Source organism: Artibeus jamaicensis, unplaced genomic scaffold (assembly GCF_021234435.1).
Source record: "Artibeus jamaicensis isolate MK-2021 breed Jamaican fruit bat unplaced genomic scaffold, CSHL_Jam_final contig_2170, whole genome shotgun sequence".
NCBI lineage: Eukaryota > Metazoa > Chordata > Mammalia > Chiroptera > Phyllostomidae > Artibeus > Artibeus jamaicensis.
In genome coordinates, this window is record NW_026521445.1 from 943,182 (window position 1) to 957,136 (window position 13,955).

At 39.6% G+C, this 13,955-nt stretch overlaps 1 protein-coding gene across 3 annotated transcripts in view; it reads left to right on the plus strand.

Moving 5' to 3' along the window:
• The window catches only part of HMCN1 (hemicentin 1), a 389,618-nt gene that overhangs the window by 287,236 nt on the left and 88,427 nt on the right, over positions 1-13,955 (plus strand). For all 3 annotated transcript variants that reach the window (XM_053658522.1, XM_053658525.1, XM_053658524.1), the window contains exons 53-57: positions 2,134-2,284; positions 3,627-3,821; positions 5,285-5,398; positions 9,902-10,089; positions 11,128-11,224. In XM_053658522.1, coding sequence (XP_053514497.1) covers positions 2,134-2,284; positions 3,627-3,821; positions 5,285-5,398; positions 9,902-10,089; positions 11,128-11,224 — 745 coding nt within the window. The remainder of the gene's footprint in view (positions 1-2,133; positions 2,285-3,626; positions 3,822-5,284; positions 5,399-9,901; positions 10,090-11,127; positions 11,225-13,955) is intronic.

Below are 13,955 nucleotides of genomic sequence, written 5' to 3' on the forward strand. Positions count from 1 at the left end.
AATGAAGACAAGTTAAACTGTATTAAATGGCACCAATTGGGTACAGTGAAGACTGAGAATTGAGCAATGTCGATGTCATTGGTGACCTTGACAGAGTCATTTTGGTCCAGCAGAGATGATGAAAGTATCATTGGAGCAGATTCAATAAAAGATGGAATGAAGTGGAGAAAGCACAGGTAGAAAACATTATTAGGTCATTTGACTTTTGTGGAAGTAGGATGCAGTCTAAACAGTTTTCTTCGAATGGGGGAAATTATACTATGTTATATGTAGATCGAAATAATCTGGTGAAAAATTCCAGAATAAATTGCTGATGATGTAGGTAAGAGAGGACATAGTTGCCAGAGGGGTGTTCTTAAGTGGACCAGAGGAAGCTGGGAATGGACAGAGACTGATATTAACCAGGGTTAGGATTTCTCCGGGGGAGTAAAATAAAGGGAAAGGAGGCAAAGGCATTGAGGGTTTACACGAGGAGTGATTGCCATTAATTGATGTTCTCTGGGTCAGAAGGGAATAGGAATCAGGAGAGTGAGAGGCAGTGTACAAGGTCAGTGGATTGTAGATCCTCCAGGGGGCCAAAAATTTGTTAGTGGTAGGATGCTAGCAGTGAGTTAGATAGTCAGGAGGTGGTGGTCAGAGAGTAAGAGCTTGCAACCGAGAATAATGAAGTGGTGCAGTTATTGGTAATTGTAAGGTCTAGGCATGGCTGACCTACTGACTGGCTGAAAGAGCATTGGGACCAATACATGCGAGGAGGAGAAGAAGACACAGCGTTGAATGCACACAGCATTGCATGACTATGTAGGTACTGATTCACCAAGAATTATGAGAAGAGTGTCATTAGAAGCAGTATTGACCCAGGAACTAAAACCTTCAGGTAATAAGAGGGAACTTAGTGTAGATGGGAATGTGTAGAAGACGAGAAATGTCCTATGAAGTGTAGGTAATGTTAGCAATAAAACATCATAAAATAAATATCTCTAGGTTAAAACTTCTCATTTATGAATTAATGATATTTCTGAATTTTTAGATTAAATACCCTCAATGTTTTATTAAAAACACTACCCTTTTTTGCCAGTTAAGAGAGATATATTTATCTGTGCTATACCATGGTTTATCCATACAAACGAGTTGCCGATTTATAAGTAAAAATGTTTACCTTTGTTTTTTAATTAAATTTATTGGGATGACATTTGTTAATAAAATTATATAGATTTCAAGTTAAAAATAGCATTTTGACCAAATATAATAAAAGATATGCTTTTTAATATATTGTGGGATCAACTGAAGATATCTTTCCTAATTGGATATGATACCTTAAGAACATTTTTATCGTAAAAATATATAAATGTACCACCCAGAAAAACCTGGCACATAGGTAAACTATATGAACTATCATTTTCCTTTTTTCTTTTTCTTGCAATTTAATGAGTTTATCTGGCCAAACTGTTGTCATATGCCCGGGAACAAGTTTTCCAATGCTGTGAAGAACAGCAGTTCTGCAGCGTATGTTATATGTTGTAATCGGTAAAAGAAAGCACAGTAGAGAAATCTCTAGCATTAGATAAAAGTCTAACTGGAGATACACATACTTTTTTCATTGGTGAGTACAGAATAATTAACATTTACAGGACTCAGAGAAGGGGTGTGCAGGGGGCAAAGGACAATGAAGGGTTTGGGGTTTCATTAGCTGGTTCCAGAGTCTGTGCCAGAGTCGAATGGTCTAGCAGAGAGAATCACTCTGATGTGTCAAAATTATGACGTGTAAAATGCACAAACACAGGGGTCAGGGCTCACTGATGGTCAAGACTGACCTGTGCTAAGGAAGGCATAGATAGAATAGATCCAGGGTGTGATGGTCTGCCATTACCCGCCTAGTTGGAAATTTCTGATCAGAATACTTTGTGAGGATCCTTGTTTCACCCAGCTTGTCCGGCCTGCCATGTGAACTATAATTTTCAATAAAGAAAAATGTGATTACTCAAAAACAGAGGAGAGTAAATTGATAAAATTATTATTGTCTTGAGTATTTCACATACAATTTAATTTTCTTTATTAATGAGTCATAACAATGGTTTCTCAGAGGATTCATTAGCATACTTAATGTTAACATTAATTATCATTGAATCACAGCCCCTGAAATCAGACGATCATGTTAATATTGCTGCCAGTGGGCACACACTTCAAATAAAAGAAGCTCAAATATCAGACACGGGACGATATACTTGTGTGGCGTCGAATATTGCAGGTGAAGATGAGCTGGATTTTGATGTGAATATACAAGGTAATACAATGTGCTTATTGTGTATCATTTAACTTATATCAAAGCAATGAAAAAGATTTGACTTGGTTTATTTTAGCTTTTTTTCTGTTGACAATCTAAATTCATCACTGAAAAATTAGACTGAAGAAATTAACAAGGAAGAAAATAATCTCATTGTTCAGGATTACTTTTGTTATTTCTGTGTGCTGCCTTTTGACATTTTTTCCTGTGATTTATTTTGCAAATGTATACTGCATTGACCAATTAGGATCACATGATACAAACTGCTCTGTTACATTAGCTTTCCCCCAATATTATAACATGAAGCATTTTTTTAAGGCACTTCTACAGAAGGATAAAGATAAAGTACAGAATTTAAAGTAGACTTGGAAAAGAATGATGATTTTAGGCTTCTAAAATTAAATTTGGGACTAAATAAAAAAGAAAAAGAAATTTGTGACTTGGGTACATTACCTAAATATTTTAAACTCCAGTTTTCTGGCTTTCGAAATTAATCTTTTGAAGAATTGGGATGACTATTCAATAAGACAAAGTATGCAAAACTCAGAAAAATGCCTAAGAAGTACCTGTGATTATTTTTGAGAGTTGCTCTCAATTTGATTTTTAGTAACTTTGCCTGTTTATCACCTGAGTGTCCGGATATTTATTTACCCTGTTTCCTGTTGTGGAAGGTCTGGGTTGTTTTCAGGTTCTCACCACTCACGTGTAATGCTTCCCTGGATACTTTTTACATAAAAATGTACATCTTCAATTTTTCTCATAAGTGACTAATAGTGAATATTTTAGGTCAGATATTAATGCACATTTGTTTATGTTTTTGATGTGCAGGCAAATTGCCTTCTAGAAAGTTTATACACGTTCCCCAGGAAAGTTTGAGAATACTCTTTTAGTTAATGGATTTATTTATCTTGCTATAATAACTTCTTTAGCTTTCTTAGCAAGACAGATGACTGCAAAATGCTCTCAACCACACCATTTTTTTGATGGCTCCTCAAAATACGTTTTTCTTGCTGTGATTGCATTCCTTAGCCATGGTTATTTTCGTAGGTCCTTCCTGAAAGCAGGCAGTTCCAAGGGGAGAGCAGGGGGTGGGCGGAGCATTCTGAGTCCTATAGCTCTTGTTCTTCCCCACGAGACAACTCCAACTTCTGCCCGTTACTGTCTCCTACTTTTCTGGCTAATGCCTAGAGTTGGTAGATAGAGAAATACTTGATAACATCTTTACATTGTCTAATGTATTGCATTTATGTGTCACTGCCGTGAAAATACAGCCATGATCTCCATGTAATGGATCAACACTGGCGATTCTATGGGTCCGGACCCCCTTGTCTTTCCTCCCTAGTTCCTCCCAGTTTTCAGAAGCTCTGGGAAATAGGAAACATGCTGGACACCGGCAGGAGTGGGGAGGCCAAGGACGTGATCATCAACAACCCCATCTCTCTTCACTGCGAGACCAGCGCCGCTCCTCCTCCAACACTGACGTGGTACAAAGACGGCCGGCCTCTGACCTCCAGTGACAGAGTGCTGATTTTGCCAGGTGGGGATTGCTCTGAAGAGGGGGAAAGCCTCAATCTCTGCCAGACATGTCTCTTCTCAGTTACCAAGGCCACTCGAGCGATCAACTTTCTGGCCCCGTGATTAAACCGACACAGGCTGACCAGTGTCACTGGGATGCCGGGAGCTTCAAGCTAGGAGAGTCTAGGTTGAGAATTTGGCATAAGCGAGAACACACCTTAATTAATTCTCATCACCTTAAGAAGGTTCTTTGGCTTCCCTGCACCTCCATTTTTCTAATAATATCATAAAATAACCACTTTGGTTTCTTTACATTATTAATGATAAATTCTAAAATACATTTGCTGATAGTTTTAGGTCATTTATTAAATGCATTTATTATAAACCAATAGTAAAGATGATTAGTTTCAAATATTTTAATTATGACATGGATATGGATGGAAAAGGAGATGTTTAAATTGTTGTGTAGTAATAATATTTTCAAGGCTTCTATTCACCTTTAGCAAACAGGCTTGTCAAAATAGATCAAATTATATATTTAAGGTTAGTGCATTCTACTGTATGTAAATTTCATCTTAAATAAAAGAATGTCTTGAAAAAGTGGAAACTAAATAAAAATGACAACTAAATGTAATATGTGATCCAAAATTGGATCTGACCTTGGGAACAAATAGCTCTAAAAGACAATATTATAATAATGACATTGAATATGGACTACGAATTCAATAGTACTTTTGTATTAATTTTGATCATTATACTCTAGTTACATAAGGGATTATCTTTGTTTTATGAAATATAGATTTATAAATATTTAGGGCTAAAACACACCATGTCTCCAACTTACTCTCAAATGGTTCAAAAAAGATTATATATACACATATATATAACATGTAAAACAATATATATGACAGATTATATACATATATGACAAAGATAAAACAAATAGAATAAAATAAAAATAATAAATGTAGGTAAAAATGTTATACAATTATTACTTTTCTCTATGTTTGAAATTATATCAGCATTAAAAATTAACACACAATTATTCTTTCAAGGTTGTATGTATAATGGTGTGCCTTTGTACATATACCTTTATGCCTTTCACATCCTTGGCTATTACATTTCTCACGTACCTACCTGCATGCAACAGTGTGAACATCTTTATCTGTGTCCAAACTGTAAAACCAAGAAATCACTACACAGTAACATGTCACATGGCACACGATGAGGGGCACTGAGCAACATTCCTGCCTGAAGGAAAACCTACACAAACTGTTCATTGCTCAGATCTAGTTCATACATTGGGTCACTTTTCCACAATGCAGTGTTGATTCTAAAAGTGACATGTGGAAATAAAACTAAGCCAGTGGAACCTTGAACAAAAATGCCAGGAAGTCATTAGACCTGAAAAAAACTGGGCCTCTGTTTATGAGCAGTATTCACCCTGAGATGTACAGAAGTCAGCATCTGAGGATTTCCTTTCAGGTGGGAGGGTGCTGCAGATTCCCCGGGCGAAAGTAGAAGATGCCGGGAGATACACGTGTGTGGCTGTCAATGAGGCTGGAGAAGACTCCCTGCAGTATGACGTCCGAGTACTCTGTGCGTTGGTCTTCTTTTCTTTATTATGCATTCTTTCAATAATTCTCACTCAAAGATATTTTGAGGAACTAATGTATGCAAGATGTCACACTAAGCATCTTAAAGACTATAAAAGGCAATCAGAAATGGATAGTTCTTCCAGGAGTTTATTGTTTTATACAAATTGAGAGCAAATTATTTAGGACTCCTAAAGTATCAAATAAACTGGCTTAAAGAGAGAGAGACAAAGAGAAAATTCATTGTCTCATGAACCTGAAAAGTCCCAGGGTAGAACTGGCTGCGGGCTGACTTCCTTGGCTGAAAAGAGTTTGCCAGACTTTACCTATTTCTTGGCTTTGTTTCTCTCTATTAGTGTCATTCCAAAGTGGGGGACCCCTTTGCCTGACAAGTTGGCCCCCTGGAACTCTAGTCTTACAACTTCCTAGTTTCATAGACAAATGAAAGCTTTCCTTTCCAAGTATTTACAACTGAAGTCCTAGAATTGAATTTCCATGGCTTTAATTGGCCAAGCATGAATCACATACCTGTCCCTGAACCAATCAGAAGCCAACAAGCCTAACTGATAAGGCCTAGTTCATGCACACAAGCTTGGGCTAAGGTCCTTATCCTCTGAATGCATGGCAGAATGGAAGAAGCATCATGCCCTCGGGGAGAAGACAGTCAGTGTCACTAGGAGCAGGAACACAGAGCCCCATCCATAAGAAGAGGATGAGCCGGAGAGGTGGCAGAAGGAAGGTACAGGAAGCAGCGGGCATGAAAGATTTTATAGGGGAAGAGAGTAAGGGAGAGGAAGTATTAGGCGCTCATCTCAGAATATAAGACGACACTGAAATTTTTATCCTGGTTGATTAAGAGAAGGCTAGGAAGATTCATAAAGAGAAGATCTAGGGAAACAACCTGGTTTGGGAAGAAGGAAGTGAATTTTGTTTCGGACGTGTTGAATTTGGCATGCTTGCAAAATACTTGAGTGAAATACTGAATGGGCCTTTGGAGGTAGGGAACTACGGCACAGGTGAGGGAGCTGGGCTGAGTGTAGAGTTGAGTTATTCACAAACAGGTGATATTCAAAGGCATACGATTTTCAACAAAAAGGGTTATGGAGAGAGTAGGGGAAGGTCAGAGGAAGACTATTGTGAAATCATTCATAAGCAGAGAGAGTAAAAGAAAAACAGAGAGGCAACACAATCTAAGGAATTAATGGCAAGCAATAAACTACCATGTCTTAGAACGTAAGGCATAGAAAAAGTTATCAAGAAGTGGATTTAGTATGGAATGTTAAAACAAGTTTAAAAAATAAGAATGGGGGGAAAGGCCATTGGCTTTGAAACCAAGTACTCATTGGTGAGATTCAGATAATCAGTTTGGATAGTACGGTGTGATGCAGAGTCACAGAACAAACGGATAAATATTAACCGAGTAATCAGAAAGAAAAGGAAGGAAGATATGGAATAAAGTTTTAGGATAAACAGCTTGTTTGAAAAAAACTTGTTTAAAAGAGATTTGAAATTGCTTATGGACCAAAGAAAGTGATCCAACAGAAAGGGACAAATTGAAATTCCAAGTGTGTGTGTGCGTGTGTGTGAGTGTGTATGTGTGTAGAAAGCAGGGATTGATGGAGCAAGGTCATAGAACAGGTGAAAAATGCAATCAAGGAACCAAGAAGGTTAATAAGACTTTCCTAGTAATGAATCAGCACTCATTGGGACAGAAGGAAAATGTACAGATGCATCTCAAATCTATTTAGTCTTTCCCTTCAACATGAGAACCTGGGACACAGAGGTGGGGGTGGTATTGTACCTGCGGAAAATGGAAAATGTTAGTATGCCACCCGGGGTGGGGGGATGAGACAGACAGTCAGGCATTGAAGTGGGAGCTGGTGGGTGCAGTCATAGATTTCTGCAGGCAGAAACCCAGGGGCAGTAACCCGGGGGTAAAGGTAGAAAAGACAGATGATGGGGCCTCGGGGTTGAGAGAGTCTGTGGGGGCGAGTTTGGGGTAACAAGTGCACTTCGTGGAAGTTCTAGAACGTGAGAGAGCATGGAGTGTGCAGTGAGGCAGACCCTCTCGGAACCCCACTCAGAGATCGGGGCAGGGCAAGAGAACAAGTAGCTCAGAGGGAGGCGGGTAGACTGACTATAAGGGAGGAGGAGCAGGAGGATTAGAGTGTTCAGTACAAGCAAAGAGCAGCTTATGAAGGCAGCCCAAAAAGAGATGCAAGGGAAAAAACAGAGTTCAAAATTCACTTACTTGACGAATATCCATTGATTGCTCACCATGTGGCAGGCACTGTGTTAGACTCTGAGGCTGCCACAGTGGAAGCAGTAGACATCAGTTCTTCATCAGGGAACTTTCACAACCCGCAGACAGAAGAGCTGTTACCACTGAATTGTGCAAGATATGACTGCCCAAGGCTGTCTGAAGTGGTGTAGAGATGAAGCTGATTAGGAGGAGATGGGTCATCGACATAGATTTAAAATCTACAGGACAGGGACAAGAAAAAAAGGGATGAAAAGACCATTAAAATCATTGCTGACATCCGGAACCATGAAGGAGCATCCTACACCCCCCTGGGTTAATTTGGCCAAAGTTTGGAGTCAGTAGAGTTTAGGACAGGCTCAGATCTGATACAGAAGGAAGAGTGTGGTTTGGGAAGGACTGGGAGTCCATTGAATTGGGATGGGTTAGGAATTGGGTAATCACCTGTGGAGGTCAATGCACGTTGTTCTTAATTAGGAGGAAGTTGGGAAACGTTGATGAATTGAGAGAGGAGAGGACAAAGCAAGAAAAGTGAACCGACCCTGAAATTCTGTCTCACTTAGGGTTGTTTCACAATTTCACGCTCACCCCCGGGCACCAACGAGAGCAATTCTGAGTGGACTACGCCAGGACCCAGTGAGGCAGATGAGGGCACAGAGTGCTGGTGAAGACCTCTAAAGCTCAGACCTTGAACTTAGACTGTACCTTCTGGTACCTCCCAATGGTTCATCAGTTCCAGGCCAAAGTTGAGGAAAACACTGAATCTTGAATAATTTAAAGATTTCATGTGATCACCTTTCATGGTGTGGGGCTAGGGATAACAGCATTTAATCTGAAATTCAAGTTTATTTACTAATCTGCAGTTCACATTATATATATTTCATGTTACCTTAGGTATAACTAAGTCGCATAACTTTGAATGTGAAAGTATGCATTTAAAGTAACACCGAAATTCTACCATGTGCCTGGCTGCCCTGATCATTTTTTTTTTACAAACTTTCCATGTATTTTTTGGAGGTCCAAATACCAGAAGACTGCATCTACATTAAACATACCATCTTTACTGATAGCTAAATATGTAGTACATTTTAAGAAAGTGAAACATAAAATAACCAAGCTTTCAAAAGCAGACAAAAAGATCACTCACTGAAAATAAATGTGTGCATTTACAAGCCAACAACACCGGCCTTCCTAGTTTGCCTAATATTTCTATTTGTAAAACTTCTATGGGCAATGTGATTTTGTACAACTAACTAGTCTAACATCAAGTAGACATGACCCTGGAACCTACAGTATTATTTTTTAAATGCTTTATTTATTTATTTTTAGACAGAGGAGAAGGGACGGAGAAAAAGGAAGAGAAACATCAGTGTGTGGTTGCCTCGTATGCTCCCCACTGGGGACCTGGCCTGCAACCCAGGCATGTGCCCTGACTGGGAATCAAACTGGCAACCCTTTGGTTCACAGCGTGTGCTCAATCCACTGAGCTACCCCAGCCAGGGCTACAGTATTATTTTAAATGAGAACAGATATATGTAGGAAAATTTAGAGTGTGACTTCTCAGACTTTAGCATACATAAGGATTGCCAGGAGAGTTTGTTAAATTGCACATTTCTCAGCCCCTCTTGGAGATGCTGATGGATAATAAGCTGAGGTGGCCCCCCAAAATTTGCATTCCGAACCAGGATCCCAGGTGATGCTGATATCCCTGAGGCTGAGGCTGGGGAAACACACATTGAGGATCCAGACGTGTCATGCAAATGAGACCTGATCTGTATGTTTCAAATATACTTTAAAGATGTAATTGATCTGTTTTGTCTAGATGACCAAATAGACTTTATAGATTCATGCAGATGTTTGAAACCTGGAGGGCAGAGTGGAAGGGGCTAAGAGAGAAAGCAAGACAAGATACACAGGGGAAGAAGTAGGGGTGACCTGAATGGGAACGAAACCATGGGAGGGGTTAGTCCAGGGTAGGTTGGACGGAGGGAGACAGTAAGCCCAAATTTACATAATTTTTATCACCCCTAATTTATTAGCATAAACTGTTATTGGACAATCATGGTATTATTTTAAGTTTGCTCCTCTATTATCCCACAGTTTTTTTTTTAATTTAATTGTTGTTCAAGTACAGTTTTCTGTCTTTTACTCCCATCCAAGCCAGTTTTTTAAATCATCAGAAAACTCGAATAATTTAGAAAAGGGCACATATCCCGTTATTATCTCTTTGTTGCCATCACTTAATAGTGCCGCCGGTTATCAAGGCAGCGAAGAGCGACCTCCCCGAGGAGGTCACCGCGCTGGTGGGCAAGAGCGTGCTGATGGAGTGTTCTTCCAGCGGCAGCCCCGTCCCTCGGAACTCCTGGCAGAGAGATGGGCGGCCCCTGCTGGAAGATGAGCATCGTAAGCTTCTGTCTAATGGGAGGATTCTGCAGGTAAAAGTAAAAAATATGACTTTCAAATAGCTGCGTGACCTCATATTTTCTAATCGTCTTTATGACTTTTAAAAATAATGTGTATTATTTAGAAGTATAGAAATAACGCCAATTCTTTTGTTAGATTACAACCTTTTCAATTAAATAACTTCTTGAACATATAAATGATGTTCTGTAGGCTTAAGAACCTCAACATAACTATCACTGTATCTAACACAGGGCATATCCCATGGAGTTTTTTTTTTTTAAAGTAATAGTGAGCCAAGTTCACTGCCTGTAAATAATTTTGAATTCTCAGAGACTCTTCTAAACATCCTGACTATTTCTATTTGGTGACTATACAACCTCTATCAAAATACTTCAATGTTTCTGTGTCTAGGGCCAAAGGATATAGAGATGGATACAACTTTCTGCTTAATAAAATAAACTATACCTGCTACTTTAACTAACTATTGCTATGCAAAACAAACTACTCCAAAACAATGTCTTAAAACAGTAAGCGTTTGCCTAGCTCACAGGTGTTCTGGCCTGGCCCCGAGCCAGGATCTCAGCCAGGCTTGCCCGGCTGCCTGCGTGCTGTGGGCAGGACAAGCGGTCTGCTGATCCTGGCTGGGCTCTAGCGCACATCCGGGGCCTCAGTTGCTAAAATGACCCCACACCCTGTGGCAGATCGGTCCTGGCTGTCTTACGTGGTGGTGGTGAGGTTCCAAAGGAGTGAAAAAAGGGACAGTGCCTTTTCAGACCAAAGTCACATTGCCAGGGACCTAGTAGAGAAGTGGGAGAATAATTTGGGGGTACTTTTGTCATCGGTACACAAGGATGTATAGAATAGATCAGCCTTTCCTGATTGGAAATCTTTATAAATAAACATTTACTTCATCGGCCTGATAATAAAAGCCAGCATCAATGCTATTCTTTTTAAATTTTATTATGTTCATCTCGTATTAACTAGAAAGGGTATGTATTATTTATTCTAGAAATTAGGATAAGTGGCTTCATAAAAAAATTTCAGTTAGAATTTTTGTGTTTTTCCCTCAGATTCTAAATGCTCAAATAACAGATATCGGCAGGTATGCGTGTATTGCAGAGAACACCGCTGGGAGTGCCAAAAAGTATTTCAACCTCAACGTTCACGGTAAGAGCTCAGTTCCAGAAACATCTGTTAGAGCGTGCTTGTTTTATATTATGTAGGCTTTTCTGGTATTTTTTTTAAACTTGAAACAACGTGTGGGACCGGCTTTCATACAGTCTCCTTCCTTTCTCCCCAGCACAGCCAGTAGGATTTGTAAAGTACAAAGTGTAAATCTAGAGGGTCTGGTGTTACATTATTTCAGTTCCTCGGGAGAGAGTAGTGATTCCTACATATTTGAAAGTACAAAAAAAATCACAACTTGAAATCCCAAAGATCACACGTTTTTATGAAGTTAGAACTAAATACGGATCTTTGACTCATAAAAATGTATTCGCTGGTCCTGATTGAAACCAGTTTCTGTCATCGAATATAGAATTCATGTGGAGCTACAACTTTTAGTACCTAATATACTCTGGGAAAGAAAAAGTCTCTTTGAGGAATAAAATAATTCCAAAAACCACCAGCATACCTAATTCATTCATCACACTTTAAGTTTTCAGTATATGCTAGTTGCTCCATAAATACTATTCTTTCCCCTAAAAAAGCAGTTGTGTTCCACAAAAGAGTAATTTTGCTTTTGTGACATGCAGCTGCTTTCAAAAATTAAATTAGAGATGATGAACAATCATCATAAAAATTTTCTTTACATGTGTGATACATATATAAAATTCTTGCTCATTTTAGAAACGGCTGAAATTTGAAATTTCCTGATAAATTTCTCCCCTGAAAGGACTTTGCTATAGTATTGTGTATACTCCTAGGTACTATTTTCTGGGATATGTAGGGAATATTGATGTCTAGCAATGTCTGGTGTTTGTATAACAAATACGTCATCTTTCATCTTTGAATTGAGCACAGTGAGTGGCACATAGTAGGTGCTTCATAAGTATTTTCAAGTTTCTTCTAAGGAATAAATCTGATCATACAGAAACACGTGTGTTATGAATTCCTGGGAAGAATGAATGAATCAGACAAATAACTGTTGTGAAATCACACATTTTAACCTGTAAAGACCAATAGAATAAATGTTAAAAAATGAAAAAGTTCATTATTTCTTCAGATGCGCTATGGCAGAATTCATTTTTCCTCCTCTATGTGACCAAAGCATCTTATAAATACCCACGACCCCAATTAAAGCAGTTACCTATGTTGTCTTGTGTTATCTTTATATGTCCACACCCTCACCTGTAACCCATGACTTGATTATGAGGCCTGTAGGCCAGTGGTCAGTTCTTAGGAGTGTTGGTCTCCTTACACTTAGAATGGTGTGATAGTTGCCAAATAAATATTTGTTGTGCTTTTCTTCTGTTTCATTTACATCGGTCACCTCCTCTTAATACACAGCAGCCAAAACACCTGAAGGGGGAGAATTGTGTGACTTCAGAGGCAGTGGCCTCTAGTCTTTACCGTTCAGGACGGGAGTTCAGGAGGGTATTTCCGCTGTCACCAGTCACGAATCCATACCTAAGTACTGGAAAATTCCTTCGGGGGAGGAGGAATTTAAATTATTTCCACTTCCAAGCACACCACTTGTTACCTCCCGCTCCTACAATGCTTGCTTCCTTGGGTCCCTAACCTGCAAAAGGACAACCTGTCAGTTTTCAACCCTGTGTCTTTGCTCTGTCCACACCCAGTTTCACTTCCACGGAACAGCATGTGAATCATTGCTTGTGGCCCGTGTCTCTCAGTGCCATGTGCAGTAAAAGTTCAGCCCAACACATTGGCTGCTTGATACCTTCCAGGTGCTCGGCCAAGTCTTTTGTGTGTATTATTTCACTGAATATCTCAATAACCCCAGCTGGTTGGTACCATTTTATACCTCTTTTGAAGATGGGAAACACGTGTAGTTAGCTTGCAAATGCACGGCCTGGGTTCTAACTCAGTCTGGTTGCAGAGATTTTACACCAAGCTGCTTTTCTGCATTACCTCTCACTAAATTCCACATCTGCAACTGCACCTACACCAACCAGGACTGGAGCAACTCTTAGAATCAGGAACATCAATTCATTACAAATTCATAGGTACCAACTTGAACTGGAAACTCCGTGCTGCCTGGGGGTTCTGTCCTGTGTTTTCACTCCACAATATTAAATGGAAAATTCAAGACATAAACAGTTCATGTGTTTTAAATTACACTTCATTCTGAGTGAGCAGCTTGATGCAATCCTGTGCCAGTCTCGTGCCGTCATCCTGCTCTGTCCTGCCCAGGATGCCAGTCGTCCCCTTGTCCAAATGTAGCCATACTGTGGATGCTACGCACTCTTTAGTCACTTAGTAGCTGTCTCTATTATTAGACCAACTGCCATATTTTCAGCGCTTGTGTTCAAGTAACTTTGAGTTTCCTCATTCATGTCCACAAAGCCCAAGAGTGATGCTGGCAATTCAGATATGCCAAAGAGAAGCCTTACGTGGTTCCTTCAACTGAAAAGGTTTTAAAAATAGTGCATGTATAGGGTTCAATGCCATCCTGGATTTCAGGCATCCACTGGGAGTCTCGGAACGTATCCCCTGCGGATAAGAGGGACACCTATATGTTGTGACTTCTTTCTGGAAGACACACCCATTTTCTGCCTTCCACTTGGTTTATTTTTGGTTATATTTCACCTATCTCCTTAAATGTCACTTCCTTCTCCTGATCCCCAGGCTGGGTTCATTCCCTCCTGTTATCCTACACTACTGATTGATACTCCTCACACTTGTAATTACTAAGCAGTATAGAACTGGCTAAGAATAG